Consider the following 16,651-nt stretch of genomic DNA (forward strand, 5'->3'; position numbering starts at 1 on the left):
TTGCTGGGGTGTGTGTGTGTGTATGGAACATAAATGTTGCTGTTTTAATGCAGGCTTAGTTTCCAAACATACTCCCACATCTTCCAGCCAAGAAGAGGCATTGTCAGAGTTCCGGCCAGGCAAAAACATTCAGGGCAAAGCAGGACAAGTGAGGAGCGTGCAGTCTGGGGACTGTTCCACGGGCCAATTAAGAGATGCCTGGAGGGTCACACTGGTCCCTCCCGCTCCTGTTGTAGTCCAGAAATATCTGTAGGGCACCCCTAGTGAATCCAATTCACAGACACTTTTGAAAGCAAGCCGGTGGGGAGGAAGGGTGTGCCTCTGGTTATAATTCGGAGCGGACATTTTCAGGTTCTATAGACCAGCAGTTGGACTTGACAGAAGGCTGCCTCAGATCTTCACAAGGAAATGGTTCCTTAGGCCCCAGTGCTCAAGAGTGTCTTTCTCACACATTTGACTGAGAGATCTTAGGCCAAAGCGCTTCCCTTAAAGCAAGGGATCGCCTCTCCCCTCCGGCATCCCTGAGAGCTGCGGACAGAAAAGAGTCTAGTATAAAAGGTAGATTTATTTGGTGTTCTGTGGAACAGCCACGCCAATAACTTAATGCACGCTTTGTACAGGAAGCAGCCGACGCATGTCCACCCTACCAGCCAGGCTAGGCTGAGGGCCAAAAAGAAAAGCCCACAGGATTATGGGAGATTACGCAAGGCCCCTGTCTCAGAAGTGCCAGCCAGGCCTTTTCCGCCTCACCCTGGGGGAGGGGAGCTCCTGGCTTAGGCATGCTGACAAATGGAAAAAACATTCCTCCCTCCCTCCCACCCCCAAACAACCACGTTTTCCACATACTGCTAAAAAGACATTAGTCACACTTTGCAGATGCCCCAAGAGAGGTGCGTGTGTGTGTGTCTGAGTAGGTGCTGCCTTGATCACAGTGTTTAAAATACTTTAAAAAATCAAGCATAAAAGGGACCCCTGCTGCAGAATAAGGCAAGCTCTCCCTGTTGCTGTTCCACCTCGAGGTTAGGCCACTTCCACACCAAACATTTACAGCACTCTGATACCACTTTTTTAAACCATGGCTCCCCCTCACAAAAGAAACCTAGGAACTATAGTTTGTTAAGGGTGCTGAGAGTTGTTGGGAGACACACACACAGAGCCCCGATTTCCGGAGTTGACTAGGATGAGGGACTGATTGTTAAACTACCCTGGGAACTGTAGCTGTATGCAGGGAGGAAGACCACACCATATATTTAAAGCACAAGGGCTTCCACCAATGAATCATGGGAACTGTAGTTTGCCTCCAGAGCTATAATTCCCAGCACCCTCAGCAAACTACAGCTCCCAGGATTCTTTGGGGGAGCATGACTTTTCAAGTGCTATAACCACCTTTAAATGTATAACATAGGTAAAATTGAAATGTATAGACAAGCCCCTTTTCCCTTCTGTGGGAATTAATAGGTGACCTCTCATTAACTTCTCCCTTAATACTGATTTTACCTTGTGCCTGTAAGAAGAGAGATTTTTCTCTTCATCCTCCCCCGGCCTCTTTTTTTTAAAAAAATGATGCAATGAAATGAAGAAACACCTTCCACTTAGATCCTCAACCGCATGTGGTTGGGAATTATAGATGAAAAACACTCTGCAGTTGCTCAGAGGCATTCTTTCACAAAATGCAGCTTCGGTGTAACAAAGACACTCATATAAAAGGTGGGTGGAGGGAAAGAGTGAAGACCTGGGGCAAAACCAGAACAGCAGCAGTACATATATTTGTAGGAAAACCCCCAGAGGTGCCTTGATTTGAGGAAGGGACTAAAAAACTGTTTAGAGAATGATTGTACTACTGCTAAAACAACGGTATCTGCAGCTGGCTGGGCCACGCTGAGAGAGGGAGGCACTGAAAACACATCCTGAACGGGCGACGTTTGGTTAGAGACAGAGGCACAAACAGCCTGTCATCTTCGACCCACATATTATGGGGTTGGGGGTGGGGGAGGTTGGTGGAACGCCACAGGGCAGCAGTGGCTGCCCCCAGCACTAGTAGTGACCCAAAGTTCATTGCCAGGCAAGGACTGTATCCATCAGCACCGGACGTAGAGTTATTTGTTTTCCCTCCATTTCCGAAGGCACCAAGGAAGGCAGCAGCCGAGCCGGAGAGATGGACCCGGTTGCGTCTGCCCCCCCACAAGTCTCTTCCTGCCAGTGTGTTGACCGCCGCGGCCCACTCACTGCCCCAGGACCAGGGGGGTGGAGCTGGTGTTAGGGGTCCACAAACGAGACCATGATGTAGCGGGTCCCACGGGTGGTGGGCAGTCCTTCGTGGTAGTGCGTGAGGCGTCCGGGATGCAGCAAGGTCCATCCCTTGCGGGGGGATTCCACTTTGCAGTTGTAGCGGATAAACCGGCAGCCGCCTCCCTTTGGTGGGGGGTGGGGGGAGGAGAGAGAGAGAAAAAGTACGTTGCAAACTGTGTTTGAAGCTTGCATGTGCTTGTGTAAAAGGGTGTACGATTGCTGATTTGCACAGCTCAGCAGTTATACGTACAGACTGTACACTTGTTGAACTATGAACATGCAGTGTTTGCATTTTATAGTCAACGAAAGCACAGTATTTATACCTGTGTAAGGTTAAGGTACAGGGACGCGGGTGGCATTGTGGTCTAAACCACTGAGCCTAGGGCTTGCCGATCAGAAGGTCGGCGGTTCAAATCCCCATGACAGGGTGAGCTCCTGTTGCTCGGTCCCTGCTCCTGCCAACCTAGCAGTTCAAAAGCATGTCAAAGTGCAAGTAGATAAATAGGTACTGCACTGGCGGGAAGGTAAACGGCATTTCCATGCGCTGCTCTGGTTCTCCAGAAGTGGCTTAGTCATGCTGGCCAAATGACCCGGAAGCTGTATGGCAGCTCCCTTGGCCAGTAAAGCAAGATGACCACAGCAACCCCAGAGTCGTCCGCGGCTGGACCTAATGGTCAGGGGTCCTTTTACCTTTTAAGGTTAAGGTAAAGGACCCCTAGATGGTTAAGTCCAGTCAAAGGCGACTATGGAGTTGTGGAGCTCCTCTTGCTTTCAGGCCAAGGGAGCTGGTGTTTGTCCGCAGAGAGCTTTCCAGGTCATGTGGCCAGCATGACTAAACAGCTTCTGGTGCAACAGGACCCTGTGATGGAAACCAGAGCACATGGAAATGCTGTTTACCTTCCCACCGCAGCAATACCTTTTTATCTACTTGCACTGGTATGCTTTTGAACTGCTAGGTTGGCAAGAGCTGGGACAGAGCAACAAGAGCTCACCCCATCACGGGGGTTCAAACCGCTGATCTGGTCAGCAAGACCCAGAGGCTCAGTGGTTTAGACCACAGCGCCACCTGTACTTTTACCTACACACACACACACACACACACACACACACACACACACAAAACCCTGCTCCAACTCCCGTCCTCTGGGGGTGCTCACCTCATAGTCGATCCCTTTGTGGTTCAGTGCAACGTTGATGGTGAAAGTGGAGGAATCGTGATGCGGCCGGAGCGAGGGCTGCTCATCCGGGCGGTAGCGGACCATGAAATTCATGATCGCTCGTGCCTGCAGAACGGCAGTGAGTCAAGCATTGTCTTGCAGGAGAATGGCAAATTGCACATACATACACCCACCCACCCAAAATAATAGTGGAAATAATTCAGGAATCGCCAGACTTTGCTGCCGTGCCCAGGCTTATAAATAGCCACCAGATGTGAGAAAAAACTTGAAGCTTTTGTGAAACTGGAGATGGTCTGATTATGCTCCACCCCCCTCTGCTTCCAAAGTTTGGGACAGTTTCGTATTCATCTCCCCACTTGGGCTCTTCGCAGCGACCCTTTTCCCAACCCCTCAGCTGTGATGCTTCATCAGGCAGGCTGGATGCTTCCCCCTCCGACAAACCGCAGGAGCCGATACCTTGGTGTAGTAGCCGGGATAGAGCTTTTCCGTGACGGGAGCGATGTAGTCCTGCAGGAACTGCAGCCATTCCTTCTCAAAACCAATTTGGTTCATGTGGATATCAACGGTCGGGACATTCTCATAGCCACCAGCCAGCCGGGAATCCTGGGGGAGGCAAAATCGCCAAGGCAAATGGTACTGAGAAACCAGTAGCATACAGTGGTACCTCAGGTTAAGAACTTAATTCGTTCTGGAGGTCTGTTCTTAACCTGAAACTGTTCTTAACCTGAAGCACCACTTTAGCTAATGGGGCCTCCCACTGCTGCTGCCGTGCCGCCGGAGCACAATTTCTGTTCTCATCCTGAAGCAAAGTTCTTAACCCGAGGTACTATTTCTGGGTTAGCGGAATCTGTAACCTGAAGCGTCTGTAACCCGAGGTACCACTGTACTGGCAAATTCCGCCACTGCCTTTTCTAAGATTCTACAATAATCTTATAATACAACAATAATAACGATTAAGGATGCCCCAAGCCACATTTGCCTCCCCTTGCCCAAAATTTCAAGCTGAAACCTCTCAAGGGAGTTGTACGGTCCCTTCTGCCAAATTTAGCAAGTAAAGATATATGAAAGAATACATGGTGCTAAAAAAGTGGATAGGAAGATGCTTTTCCTCCTTCCTCTTATGGAACATAAGGAAAAACCTGCTGGATCAAGCCGAGGACCGATTTGGTCCAGCATCCTGTTCTCACAGTGGCCCAGCAGATGCCCATGATGGGAAGCATGCAAACAGGGCCTGGGGGTGTTCCAGGGAAGCTGAAAGATGGTAGAATCAGGACAGGCAAAAGAGGCAGTAACTTCTTCATGGAGTTAAATTATGGACTGTGCTCTCACAGTAATGGTGTCACCAAAACTTAGATGGCTTTAACATAAGATTACAGTGGTACCTCTGGATGCGAACGGGATCCATTCCGGAACCCTGTTCGCATCCTGAAGCGAACGCAACCCGCATCTGTGCATGCGTGGGTCGCGATTTGCCACTTCCACACACGCACATGCCATCATTTTGAGCGCATGCGCGAGTGGCAAAACCCGGAAGTAATGCGCTCCATTACTTCCAGGTTGCTGCGGAGCACAATCCGAAAATGCTCAACCTGATGCATATTCAACCCGAGGTATGACTGTATAGAGAAATTCAGGGAGGATAAGGCTATCAACAGCTGCTAGGCAAAGATGTTCTCCGCCTTCTCCCTTGGAGGCAGTACACCTCTGAATAACAACAACAACAACAACAATAATAATAATAATAATAATAAATAAATGAAAAGGACCCCTGGACGGTTAAGTCCAGTCAAAGGCAACTATGGGGTTTGGGTGTTCATCTCGCTTTCAGGCCGAGGGAGCTGGTGTTTGTCCAAAGACAGTTTTCCAGGTCATGTGGCCAGCATGACTAAACCGCTTCTGGCGCAATGTGACACCGTCACGGAAGCCAGAGTGCACGAAAACGCCATTTATCTTCCCACCACAGCAGTACCTATTTATTTACTTGCACTGGCATGCTTTTGAACTACTAGGTTAGCTGGAGCTAGGACAGGAGCTCACTCCGTTGTGGGGATTCAAACCGCCGACCTTCTGATCGGCAAGCCCAAGAGGCTCACTGGTTTAGACCACAGCACCACCCGCATCCCTACAACCTCTCAATACCAGCAGCTGGAAACTGCAGGGTGTATGTGTTTGGCCTCTGTGACAATAAGAAAAAGTGTCAAGGCTAGATGAGCCTCTGGCCTGATCTGGCAAAGCTCTTCTTTATGTTAGGCCCAAAGAAGAAGGGAGGGCTCCCACCTCGTGCTTCCCTCCGGACCACTGGCCAAAGTTTTCTGCCTCTTCCACCAGCTCATCACACATCTGGTCGGTGAACACGGGGAACCAGTAAACGTCAGGGCAGGGCTGCGAAGGGGGAGAAGGGTTGGCGTGAGAGAGAAAGGAGAGTTTCCGAGACACGAGATGCGTGATGCAAAGGCATGGGAACCGAGAGATGCTTACCTGCTCGTAATAGTCTGCCTCCAGCACCTGAGTGTAATTCTCATGGATGTATTTCTCCTGCCAATCCTGAACCAAAGGAAGGGGGGGGGGGGACAGAGACATTAAGGTATCCAGGGAGTACATCTTGGATTTCCCCAAATCACAAGGAGCAAGTTCCTAGACCTCATGGCTGCAGAGAAATGCTAAAAAATAATAAACCAGCATACAGCAGCAGAGACAATGGGCTCTTAACTGGCACTCAGATCTGATAAGCACTGTGTGGCCGGTTTGAGGAGCTGCCATTTTTGTTTCCCACTATACACCAGCATGACATCACTTCGGGGATACTAAAAGGGCATTTTATGATTTCCCACAATCCTAGGAGAATGCCAAATCAAGACATTGCGGTAAATTTTTAGGTAAGTGTGCAGCTCCGGGTGTGTGTGTGTCCCAATGTGGGACAGTGGCCACAAGATGGCGCTTGGCTAGGGCCCCCCCTCAAACTTGTGGGAAGATGGGTAGCGGGAGGGGAGCCATCACACCCCAGTGCATTGCGGAATGACGGAAGGCAGGAAAATGGACTGCTTCTCACCAAGGGATTCTCGGAGATCTGCCTGAGGTCAGGATATAGGTGGGATATGTTGTATCTGGCGGTGGAAATGAGGCGCCCAAACTCATCCCGGTTACTGATGTGAAGGAAGATGCCCTGGGGGAAGGAATAGATAGTTAAAATTTAGATAAGTAGAAAAAAGAAGAAGAGTTTGGACTTGATATCCCGCTTTATCACTACTACCCGAAGGAGTCTCAAAGCGGCTAACATTCTCCTTTCCCTTCCTCCCCCACAACAAACACTCTGTGAGGTGAGTGGGGCTGAGAGACTTCAGAGACGTATGACTGGCCCAAGGTCACCCAGCAGCTGCATGTGGAGGAGCGGAGACGCGAACCCGGTTCCCCAGATTACAAGTCTACTGCTCTTAACCACTACACCACACTACCACAGCCACTATCCACCCCCAAATACATGCATCCTGGGAGGCCACAGAAGTGCTCCCCCATATACCGTATTTTTCACTCCATAAGACATACCTGACCATGAGACGCACCTAGTTTTTAGAGGAGGAAAGCCCCGTTTTTATGGGGTTCCAACTCACACAGTTCTGCAGCTTCTTTAGGAAAGGAAAGGGAGCCGTTTCTACAGTTTCCAGACAGATAATCTAATCAGCCAGTCACATGTCGCTGGGGAAACAAACAGCCTCCGTCTGCAGAACATTCAACAATGGAGGCCTGGGCAAGGGGGCGGAGCCAGAAAGGGAGCCAGCGATCGACCACACATTCGCTCCATAAGACGCACAGACATTTCCCCTTACTTTTTAGGAGGAAAAAAGTGCATCTTATGGAGCAAAAAATACGGTAATTGTATGGTTATATGTGTTCTGCAAGACCACAGAATTTTGCTATTGAGAACATCATTCACGGTGTAGAGAACCTTAAAAGGTAAAGGGACCCCTGACCATTAGGTCCAGTCATGACCGACTCTGGGGTTGCGGCGTTCATCTCGCTTTATTGGCCGAGGGAGCCGGTGTACAGCTTCCGGGTCATGTGGCCAGCATGACTAAGCCACTTCTGGCGAACCAGAGCAGTGCACGGAAATGCCATTTACCTTCCTGCCGGAGTGGTACCTATTTATCTACTTGCACTTTGACGTGCTTTTGAACTGCTAGGTTGGCAGGAGCAGGGACCGAGCAACGGGAGCTCACCCCGTCACGGGGATTCGAACCGCCAACCTTCTGATCGGCAAGTCCTAGGCTCTGTGGTTTAACCCACAGCGCCACCCGCGCCCCTTGTAGAGAACCTTAGGTATGGTTTTTGGTTTTGTTTTTAAAAAAGAGGTTTCTAGCCTTTAAGATTGGGCAGACAGAACTGAAATCCCGGACAGCGAACCAGCAGTGAAACTCTCCAAAGTAGGACAGAGCTTCTGTTAATCTTTTAACTTTCCCCAAAAGTGCTAGGTGTAGAATAAAATTTATGCAAATCCAGGCAAACGTGTTGGGTTTGCACCATCACTGGTAGTGACAGAACACAGCTTTCAGTCTGGGAGATCTAGATTCACGGGACATCTGGGAGGCGAAACACTCCTTACCTTCTCCCTCACAGTCTTGCAAAAGGCCATGTCTGGGTCCGTGTCATCCAAGGTGAAGACGTTGCGCTGGGGCAGCTCCTGGCGCAGAGTTTCCCCTCGCAGCAAATAGGCCTGAGAGATGTAGGGGACATTCCACACTCCGCTGTAGGAAGAGAAGAGGGAGAGGAAAATTCTCAGTGAGAAGGCAAGCCGCCATCATTTTCTATTCTGCCCTCTAGTTGTCGCACGCGGCAGACTCCCTTTCACTGCAGTTCACCTTCTTCCCAAAACTATTCATTTCGCTGGCAGATCTATGTAACTTACATAAGTTATGCAACTATGAAAAAGAAAATTCCTCTTCCCTCCTGTGCTTCTTTCCTTTTGTGTCATGTCACTGTAAGCCTATGGGCAGGAACTGCCTTGTTTAAATGAACTGCAAGTAAGCCACTCAGGGAATTTTTTTGCTGAAGAGCTGGGCACAAGAAGAGCCTGCTGGATCATGCCAATAATAATAATAATAATAATAATAATAATAATAATAATAATAATAATTTATTTATACCCCGCCCTTCCCGGTTCAAAAACCGGGCTCACGGCGGCTAAAAACAAATTTCAAACTATCAATTATAAAAGCAGCATAAAATACAGTATAAAAACATGAATAACAATAAAATTCAGAAATCAAAAATCAATTTAGAGGAAATAAGCATTAGATAATCCCCAGGACTAGCTGGCTGAATTGGTCCTACTTGGGCCAGCGAGGAGGCCAGGGGAGAATTAGATGTGGGGTCTCAGAGCAGGTGATCTTCATAAAGGGGAGGGGGAGGGAAGAAAAGGGAAATAAAAGATCAGGCTGAATTCAAACTAAAGGCCAGGTGGAATAGCTCTGTCTTACAGGCCCAATGGAAGGAGGTTAAATGCTGAAGGGTCCTAGTCTCATGGGACAGAGCATTCCACCAGGTCGGAGCCATCACTGAAAAGGCCCTGGCCCTGGTGGAGGATAGTCTGACTTCCTTAGGGCCCGGGACCTCTAAACTATGGTTATTCATGGACCTTAAGGTCCTCTGTGGGGCAGACCAAGAGAGGCGGTCCCGTAAATACGAGGGCCCTAAGCCACAAAGGGCTTTAAAAGTCAAGACAAAGGGCTTTAAATGGCTTTAAAGGACACTAGCCAATCTAGTCTGGCATCCTGTTCTCCCAGTGGCCAAAGGGATGCCTGTGGGAAACCAGCAAGTGCGACTCAAAAGCACAGGAGCCATCTCCTCTCCTGTGGTTTCCAGCAACTGGTATTCAGAAGTATAGCATAACTTCAATAGCCCTCTCCTCCATGAATTTGTCTAATCCACTTTTAAAGTCATCTAGGTTGGCGACCAGCACTGCCCTCCTGTGGCAGTGAGTTCCATAGATCAACTCTGCACTGCGTGAAGAAGGACCTAAATCTGTTCTAAATCTTCCAGCGTTCAGCTTCATTGGATGCCCACAAATTCTAGTGTTTTGACAGAGGGATAAAAGCTTTTCTCTAGCCAGGTTCTCCAAGCCATGCACAATTTTTGTTAGCAGTCTAAACCTGTTGTCTTCTATTTGTAATACATTTGCAGAAACAAAGAAAAAACATCGACTTGATGGCAGGATTTAAATAATCACTCACATCTCTATTAACAGAGAACATTTAAAATAATGAAGAAATGATATCGTGGATTTTAAGAAACAGCAGTATGTAATAACAAACCAGAAATGGAAGCTGAGTGAAGCTCGGGAGGGAACAGGTGAAGAGGTGTAATATGTACGGTATGTTATTGATATGAGATGTATGTAATGATAGAAAAGAAAGTGAATAAAAATTTATTAAAAAAATAAAAATGAACCTGTTGTCTTCTGGCCCATCCACATGCTGTTTGGGGCCCACTTCATAACTTTTTTCAGGTACCACATATCTGTATACCCCGCTGTTGTGACCCACCTTATCTCAGGCCGTGACCCAGGAGGGGTCCCAACCCCCAGCTGAAGACCAAAGCTTTAAATATACAAATGAAATTATTGGGAGTGAAGCAGAACCCTCCTGTATTATTACCACTCCCAGATCTTCAGATGAAGAGCAGTGTATAAATTTAATAAATAAATACTAATAATTCTTCTTCCCACCCACCCACTTCTTCCCACCACGACTCACATCCTCTTGCCCTGGACCAATTCCACGTAGTCCTCTGAGCGCGCGTAATACTCATCGGGGCTCAGGGCCCCCCAGAAGTTGGACCAAAGCTTGCCGTGGCGGGACATCATCGGAGCGATCACCTTCCTGGATCGCGGAGGGAGAAAGAAGCAAAAGAGAAGTCGCTTATGAGGAGATGGGGGCAGGAGAAATGCTGTACAAAGGGTTTTATAAAAGGCTCCGGGGAGGAAAAAGGAAGCATCGGTTACTTGTTCTCCTGGATCAATATCTGCAAGATGTCTGGGTTTGCCACAACCACGTCAGCATCCAGGCTAAAGTAGTAGTCACAGGTCGGATCCTGGCGGCAGAGGTCCCTGTTGCACAAGCGAGGAAATTGTCAGAACGGGTCGAGAACATTTCTCCTCTTATAGGAGAAAATTCCAGTTTAACTACCTTCTCTGCTTTTACTTGTTGTGTTGGTGCTGACCTTTAAAGCCCTAAACGGCCTCGGTCCTGTATACCTGAAGGAGCGTCTTCATCCCCATTGTTCAGCCTGGACACTGAGATCCAGCGCCGAGGGCCTTCTGGCAGTTCCCTCATTGCGAGAACTAAGGTTACAGGGAACCAGACAGAGGGCCTTCTCGGTAGTGGCGCCACCCTGTGGAACGCTCTCCCTTCAGATGTGAAGGAAGTAAGTAGCTATCCTATCTTTAAAAGACACCTGAAGGCAGCCCTGTTTAGGGAAGTTTTTAATATTTAACGCTGTATTGTTTTTAATACTTGATTGGGAGCCGCCCAGAGTGGCTGGGGAAACTCAGCCAGATGGGCGGGGTATAAATAATAAATTATTATTATTATTATTATTACTTACATGGCCATGTCTCTCGCTTCCCCTTGGCTCAGCTCCTCCTCTGGACCGACAAGCTTGATGCTCTCAAAGGCCCCACGGAGCTGCTCCCACTCGGCTTCAATGTGCGGCTCATGATACACCTCCTGCAAAACGTTGGGACAGGTTAAATGAGCCTCCCTAGCAGGGAAGCAGAGTTTCCCTGATGTTGCCACATTCCGACAAGGCAGAGAGTTCCTGCGCCTTTACATCCAGACCCCAACAGGAGATCAAAATGCCACAGATGCAGCGGAACCTCAGAATGCCTGGGTTCCAAAAATCCCCCCCCCCCCCAACAAACATGTCACATCAGTGCCATACATTTAAAGCTCTATTATACCACTTTAGACACTCCTGGCTTCTCACAAATCATCCTTCCCCTCTCAGAACTACAATTCCCCGGATTCCCCGGGAAGAAGGATTGTCAAACCAGTCTGGGAAATAGATTCAGGTAGGTAGCAGTGTTGGTCTGACGCAGTACAAATACATTAAAAAAAAAAATTGTCCTGTAGCACCTTAGAGACGAACTAAGTTTGTTCTTGGTATAAGCTTTCGTGTGCATGCACACGGAATCTGAAGAAGTGTGCATGTACACAAAAGCTTATACCAAGAACAAACTTAGTTCGTCTCTAAGGTGCTACTGGACAATTTATTTATTTATTTATATATTCAGTCCGGGAAATGTAGGGGTCTCCTACCAATTCTCAGTGTTCATAGCAAACTACAGTTCCCAGGATGCTTTGAGGGAAGCTGTAACTGTTAAAGTTGGTATCATAGTGCTTTAAATGCGTAGTTCAGAGACAGCCACCGGTTACCTAGCTTATTAATTTGCCTGGGGGCACTGATACATATCAGTATTTTAACTCTTCAAATGTCTTAATATATTGTTGTCAATTTTCCTCAGTGATAATTTTATTGCTTTATCATTTTGTAAACTACTTTGAGGTGTTTGGTGTGTTTTTTTTACAGTCAAACAGTGTATAAATTTTACGAAGCAAATAAAATAAATAATTAGGGTATCACATGCAAATCAGCATATGTAAATTTGTGCCATGGGTCCCGAGTCCCAAGTCATTTAAGAAGCTATGACAGCTCCCCCCCCCCCCGCCCCAATGCTGTTTATCTGATGGTCTAGTTAGACCAGAGCTTTAAATGTAAAATGAGGATCAGGCTAAAGTTAGGGACAGTGCAAAATACCTATCCTTTGTAGGGTGTGAGTGTGTGCATGTGTATAACTCACGTGATTGTGGATGAAGAGCTGGAGATGAGAGTACGGATAATTCAAGGTCAAGAGACGCTGAAGAAACTGAGGCAGAAAGGGTGTGGGCTGCTCGATGAACACACCCAGAAGCACGCGTGGATACGATTCTTCCTGTGAAAAGGAGAAGGCACAGGAAAGGTGAGCTCAAATATGAACCTCCAGAAGCCCACTCTCAAACACTGCTCTTGCAGGGACCAGCAAGGTGAGGCAGTTGCCTCAGGCGAAAGAAGAGATGGAGGGTGTGTGTGTGTGTGTGCGCGCGCCTTTAGGCTTTGCTTCCTGCCTCCAAGTAGACCTACCACCCCCAGATATAGAAAAGGACATCATCTCATCGACAGCAGCTCAGTTCGCTTCCGTATGAGGAGCGAAAGGGAAGCCATTTTGTCCTTTGCCTCAGAAAATGCCTTGGGCTGGCCTCCCTCAACACCTTCCCCCGCCTCCAGCCTCACAGTTGACTCTTCAGCATCCCGATTTATCCTCTGACTCACCGGCAGGCCTGACAGATCCAAGAGGTTTTCGTCACAAACTTCGCAACCCCCCTCGTAGGTCCAGGTGTTGGGGATGTAGTTTCCCAGATAGTTCAGCTGCAGCTGCAGGGATGGAAGGAGAAGGCAAGAACACCAGTCAGCAAGATGAGGGGAGGAAAAAAATAGAGGACAGTTGCCCCAAACACCCCCCCAATCTGAATTTTTCTCTGTCGGTTTTGCCACCATGAAGACTGTAAGCTTGGGAGCCTGTTTGCCTTCCCAGATATCAGACAATGTTTCAATACTGGTTTGGCTACAGAGCCCAGAGGCAAATAGAAACGCGACATCCATATTGTTTATTTGTACTTTTATCCCGCTTTTCTTCTGTCCATTGGCCTAAGTGGGGTCTCCCATCCAGGCACGGACCAAGCATGGACCTGCTTAGCTTCAGCAAGCTGGCCGCAGACTCCCAACTCCAAGGAATAAGGTCTTCTTCGACCAAGGGGCATGACCAGGAGAGGAGCTGTTCAAATACCTTGGTGGGCCCGTTGCCATGGATGACGACAGGAAAGGTGTCGTAAGCGACGTTCCGGGCGCGCACTCGGGTCCGTTCGAATTTCAGAACTACTTCGTCTGTTAAGCAAGGAGGATGGAATAAAGAGGACGGGACAAACCGAATCTCTGCTTCCCAAACCAAACACCCTGTTTCCCCTTTCAGAAATGTCCACCACACAGTGGGGATTATTGCAATCTGCAGCTTGCCGCATGACTATGAAGTTTCAAACATGCAGATCGGGGGGAGCTAGGCAACATTCGCAACATACATTTAAATGGGAATGTACCACATTTTAAAGCATCACGATACCACTTTAAAGTCATAGCTTCCCCCCAAAAAAGCATTCTGGGAAATGCAGTTTGTTAAGGATGCTGAACAGACCCCTATTCCCCTCACAGAGCTACAATCAAGCCCTCTTCCCAGGGAATTCTGGGAATTGGAGATCTGGAATAGGGGCCTCCGAGCAGCACCCTTAGCAAACTACAGCTCCCAGAATCCTTTGGGGGAAGCTGCAACTGTTTAAGGTGGTACCACGGTGCTTTAAATGTACGGTTCTGGCTGCGTAGCGTGGGGGGTGCAGGGGGGGCCGGCCACACCGGGCGCAACATCTGGGGGTTAGGGTTAGGGAGCGCAAATCTACGGGTAAGGGGGCGCAAATCCACGGGCTAAGGGGCGCAAATTACTTGCCTTGCCCCGGGTGCTGACAACCCACGCTACGCCACTGGGCTGCCCTACTGATGTGTTCACTCATAGACAACCAGAACACTGCTACAGAAAATATCAACCACTCACCGATGGCGCCATTCAGGTTCTGGAAGATCTTTGACTTATGATCCAGCGTGATCTTATGTTTCTCCTGGGGAGACAGGAAGGAGGAGGTAAGAACAGAAGCCTCCCTTTACATAATCATCATCTTCCATCAAAACGCTACAATGACAAAGCACCCATAGAGTGCCACTTTAAACACAAATCCAGCAGGGATTTATATGTCCTATCTATTTATAAATTCAGTGTGCTTGCAGTATCAAGCTAGGACCTGTGAGAAACAGGGTTCAATCCCCAGTCAGCCACGAGACTCACCTTGGGCCATTCACTCACTCTCACCCACCCTGTGGAACACCCTCCGACCAGATGTCAAAGAGAAGAACAACTACCAGACTTTTAGAAGACATCTGAAGGCAGCCCTGTTTAGGGAAGATTTTAATGTTTAACAGACCACTGTATTTTAATACTTTGTTGGAAGCTGCCCAGGGTGGCTGGGGAGACTCAACCAGATGGGCGGAATATAAATAATTTTTTATTATTATTATTATTATTATTATTATTATTATTATTATTATTATTATTATTATCATCATCATCATCATCATCATCATCCCACCCTACCTACCTCACAGGATTGTTGTGAGGATTAAACAAGGAGGGGGTAGAACTAAAAATACCACCTTGACCTCCTTGAGGGGAAAGGTGGGATATAGGTGCAACAAATAAACAAATAATAAATGTCCATTGCTTTCCATTGCTACTGTGTCCTTTCTTTTAGCAGATGAAGATGATCTGGTGACAGCAAAAACTGCAAGGGTTTTAGCGGGGACAAATAGAATAAGATCTATTACAGTTATACCCTGGCTGCTGAACAGCCTAGTTCTCGAATGTTTTGGCTCCTGAACGATCAAAATCGTTCATCGTGACTGTTCCAGTTTTCGAACGTTCTTTTGGAAGCTGAACATCCAACGCGGCTTCCGATTGGCTGCAGGAGTTTCCTGCAGCCAATCAGAAGTCGCGCTTTGGTTTTCGAACGCTTTGGAAGTCAAACGGACTTCCGGAACGGATTCTGTTCGACTTCCAAGGTACAACTGCATTTGATTATTGACGTAACCCCTTTAAAATGTATTTTCTATAGTTATGTTTCTACCTCTACCTTCAGGACATTTTATTTTATTTTATTGTTAATGGCTAGTGGCTGATACAAATAGAGATTCTTCTGATTCTTGCTTTCAATGCGTCTGCTCAGAGCATGCTGGGACATTGGATAGAAATCTTTATTTCCCTATTAAAAATGGGTATCCTGACTTTCTGTGAAGTGGTGAACAAAGTCCGCCCCCCCCCCCCCGCAAGACTTTAGCTTCCAGCTTTTGAGCCAGAGAGATGAATGCACAGAGTTTTAGTGTTTTTCCGAGAATCCGGTCCTGCTGCTTTGCAAGGGCATCAGATTTCAGTTTCCCGGCTGCTGTTGAAAGCAGCTTAAGATGGTCAACTCAGAGGCCTCCATGTGTCCCTTCCACAGGCAGCAGGGGAGTCTCTTAAAGCCCTCCAGATTTTGTCGAGAGTCCAGCTCCCATCAGCCACAGCCAGCACGGCCAGTGGTCGGGAATGATGGGAGTTGTAGTCCAGCAGAACCCTGAGGGCCACAGAGTTCCCCATCTTTGTTTCTCAAGGGTAGCAAAGACTCAGCCAACCCAACAGACTCACTCGCAAGGCAGGATCCAAGTAAATGCGTGTGTAGAAGAGCTGGTCGTCGTCGTCATCTTTGTACTTCCAGAGCTGGACGATGCGGTTGATGGTGGGGGCGTAGCCAATGAACCCTGAGGCAGAGAGACACCAATTTTGGGATTTTTGAGGGGGTGTGTACTGTTTCAAGCCTACCCTTGAAGCCTTAAGGCAGGAGTAGGGAACCTTTTTATCCCGAGGGCCACATTCCCTTCTGGCAACCTTCTGGGGGCCATGTGCCAGCGGTCAGAAGCAAAAGTGGCTGGGCCGATCTATGTTACCTTTGTAGAATAGGCTAGTTTCTATATACATTGGTACCTCGAGTTACAAACGCCTCAGGTTACAAATGCTTCAGGTTACAAATGCTTCAGGTTACAAACTCCGCTAACCTGGAAGAGTTACCTCGAGTTGAGAACTTTGCCCCAGGATGAGAATGGAAATCGTGTGCCAGTAGTACAGCGGCAGCAAGAGGCTCCATTAACAAAAGCATGCTTCTAGTTAAGAACAGTTTCAGATTAAGAACAGACCTCCGGAATGAATTAAGTTCGTAACTAGAGGTACCACTGTACGCACAGAGAGATACACACACACCTCTCAACCAAAGACATTTTTTGAAATGACTGGCAACATGGACTTGATTGACATCTGGAGAACAAAGAATCCCCTAGAAAGACAAGGAACATTCTTTTCTGAAGCCCAACTGACATGGACAAGAATTGACCAAATTTGGACAACTAAAGGCCTGGCCCCGAAAATAAAAAAAGTGGAAATCTGCCCAAGAACCTGCTCCGACCATAAC

The 16,651-nt window shown here is 47.9% G+C and overlaps 2 protein-coding genes across 3 annotated transcripts in view; one reads left to right on the forward strand and one right to left on the reverse strand.

Annotated features, from left to right (window-relative positions):
* The window catches only part of ARHGEF15 (Rho guanine nucleotide exchange factor 15), a 289,598-nt gene that overhangs the window by 56,946 nt on the left and 216,001 nt on the right, over positions 1-16,651 (forward strand). The window contains exon 17 of one of the 2 annotated variants that reach the window (XR_014557103.1): positions 2,687-2,705. The exons of the other annotated variant lie outside the window; for it this stretch is intronic. The gene's annotated coding sequence lies outside the window, so the exon portion shown is untranslated. Of the gene's footprint in view, positions 1-2,686; positions 2,706-16,651 lie in introns of those variants that run through there. 2 annotated transcript variants of the gene reach the window in all.
* Positions 546-16,651, reverse strand: part of PLOD3 (procollagen-lysine,2-oxoglutarate 5-dioxygenase 3) — a 38,280-nt gene continuing 22,174 nt past the window's right edge. Inside the window, exons 5-19 of the mRNA XM_083706690.1 lie at positions 15,835-15,947; positions 14,155-14,218; positions 13,342-13,439; positions 12,828-12,929; positions 12,319-12,450; positions 11,064-11,185; positions 10,462-10,566; positions 10,214-10,339; positions 8,065-8,206; positions 6,517-6,630; positions 5,946-6,011; positions 5,745-5,849; positions 3,924-4,070; positions 3,447-3,572; positions 546-2,412 (exon numbers count right to left, since the gene is read on the reverse strand). Of these exons, the coding sequence (XP_083562816.1) occupies positions 2,257-2,412; positions 3,447-3,572; positions 3,924-4,070; positions 5,745-5,849; positions 5,946-6,011; positions 6,517-6,630; positions 8,065-8,206; positions 10,214-10,339; positions 10,462-10,566; positions 11,064-11,185; positions 12,319-12,450; positions 12,828-12,929; positions 13,342-13,439; positions 14,155-14,218; positions 15,835-15,947 (1,718 nt within the window). The 3' untranslated portion in view covers positions 546-2,256. The remainder of the gene's footprint in view (positions 2,413-3,446; positions 3,573-3,923; positions 4,071-5,744; positions 5,850-5,945; positions 6,012-6,516; positions 6,631-8,064; positions 8,207-10,213; positions 10,340-10,461; positions 10,567-11,063; positions 11,186-12,318; positions 12,451-12,827; positions 12,930-13,341; positions 13,440-14,154; positions 14,219-15,834; positions 15,948-16,651) is intronic.

This window comes from Podarcis gaigeae, assembly GCF_964106915.1.
Source record: "Podarcis gaigeae genome assembly, chromosome: 13".
NCBI lineage: Eukaryota > Metazoa > Chordata > Lepidosauria > Squamata > Lacertidae > Podarcis > Podarcis gaigeae.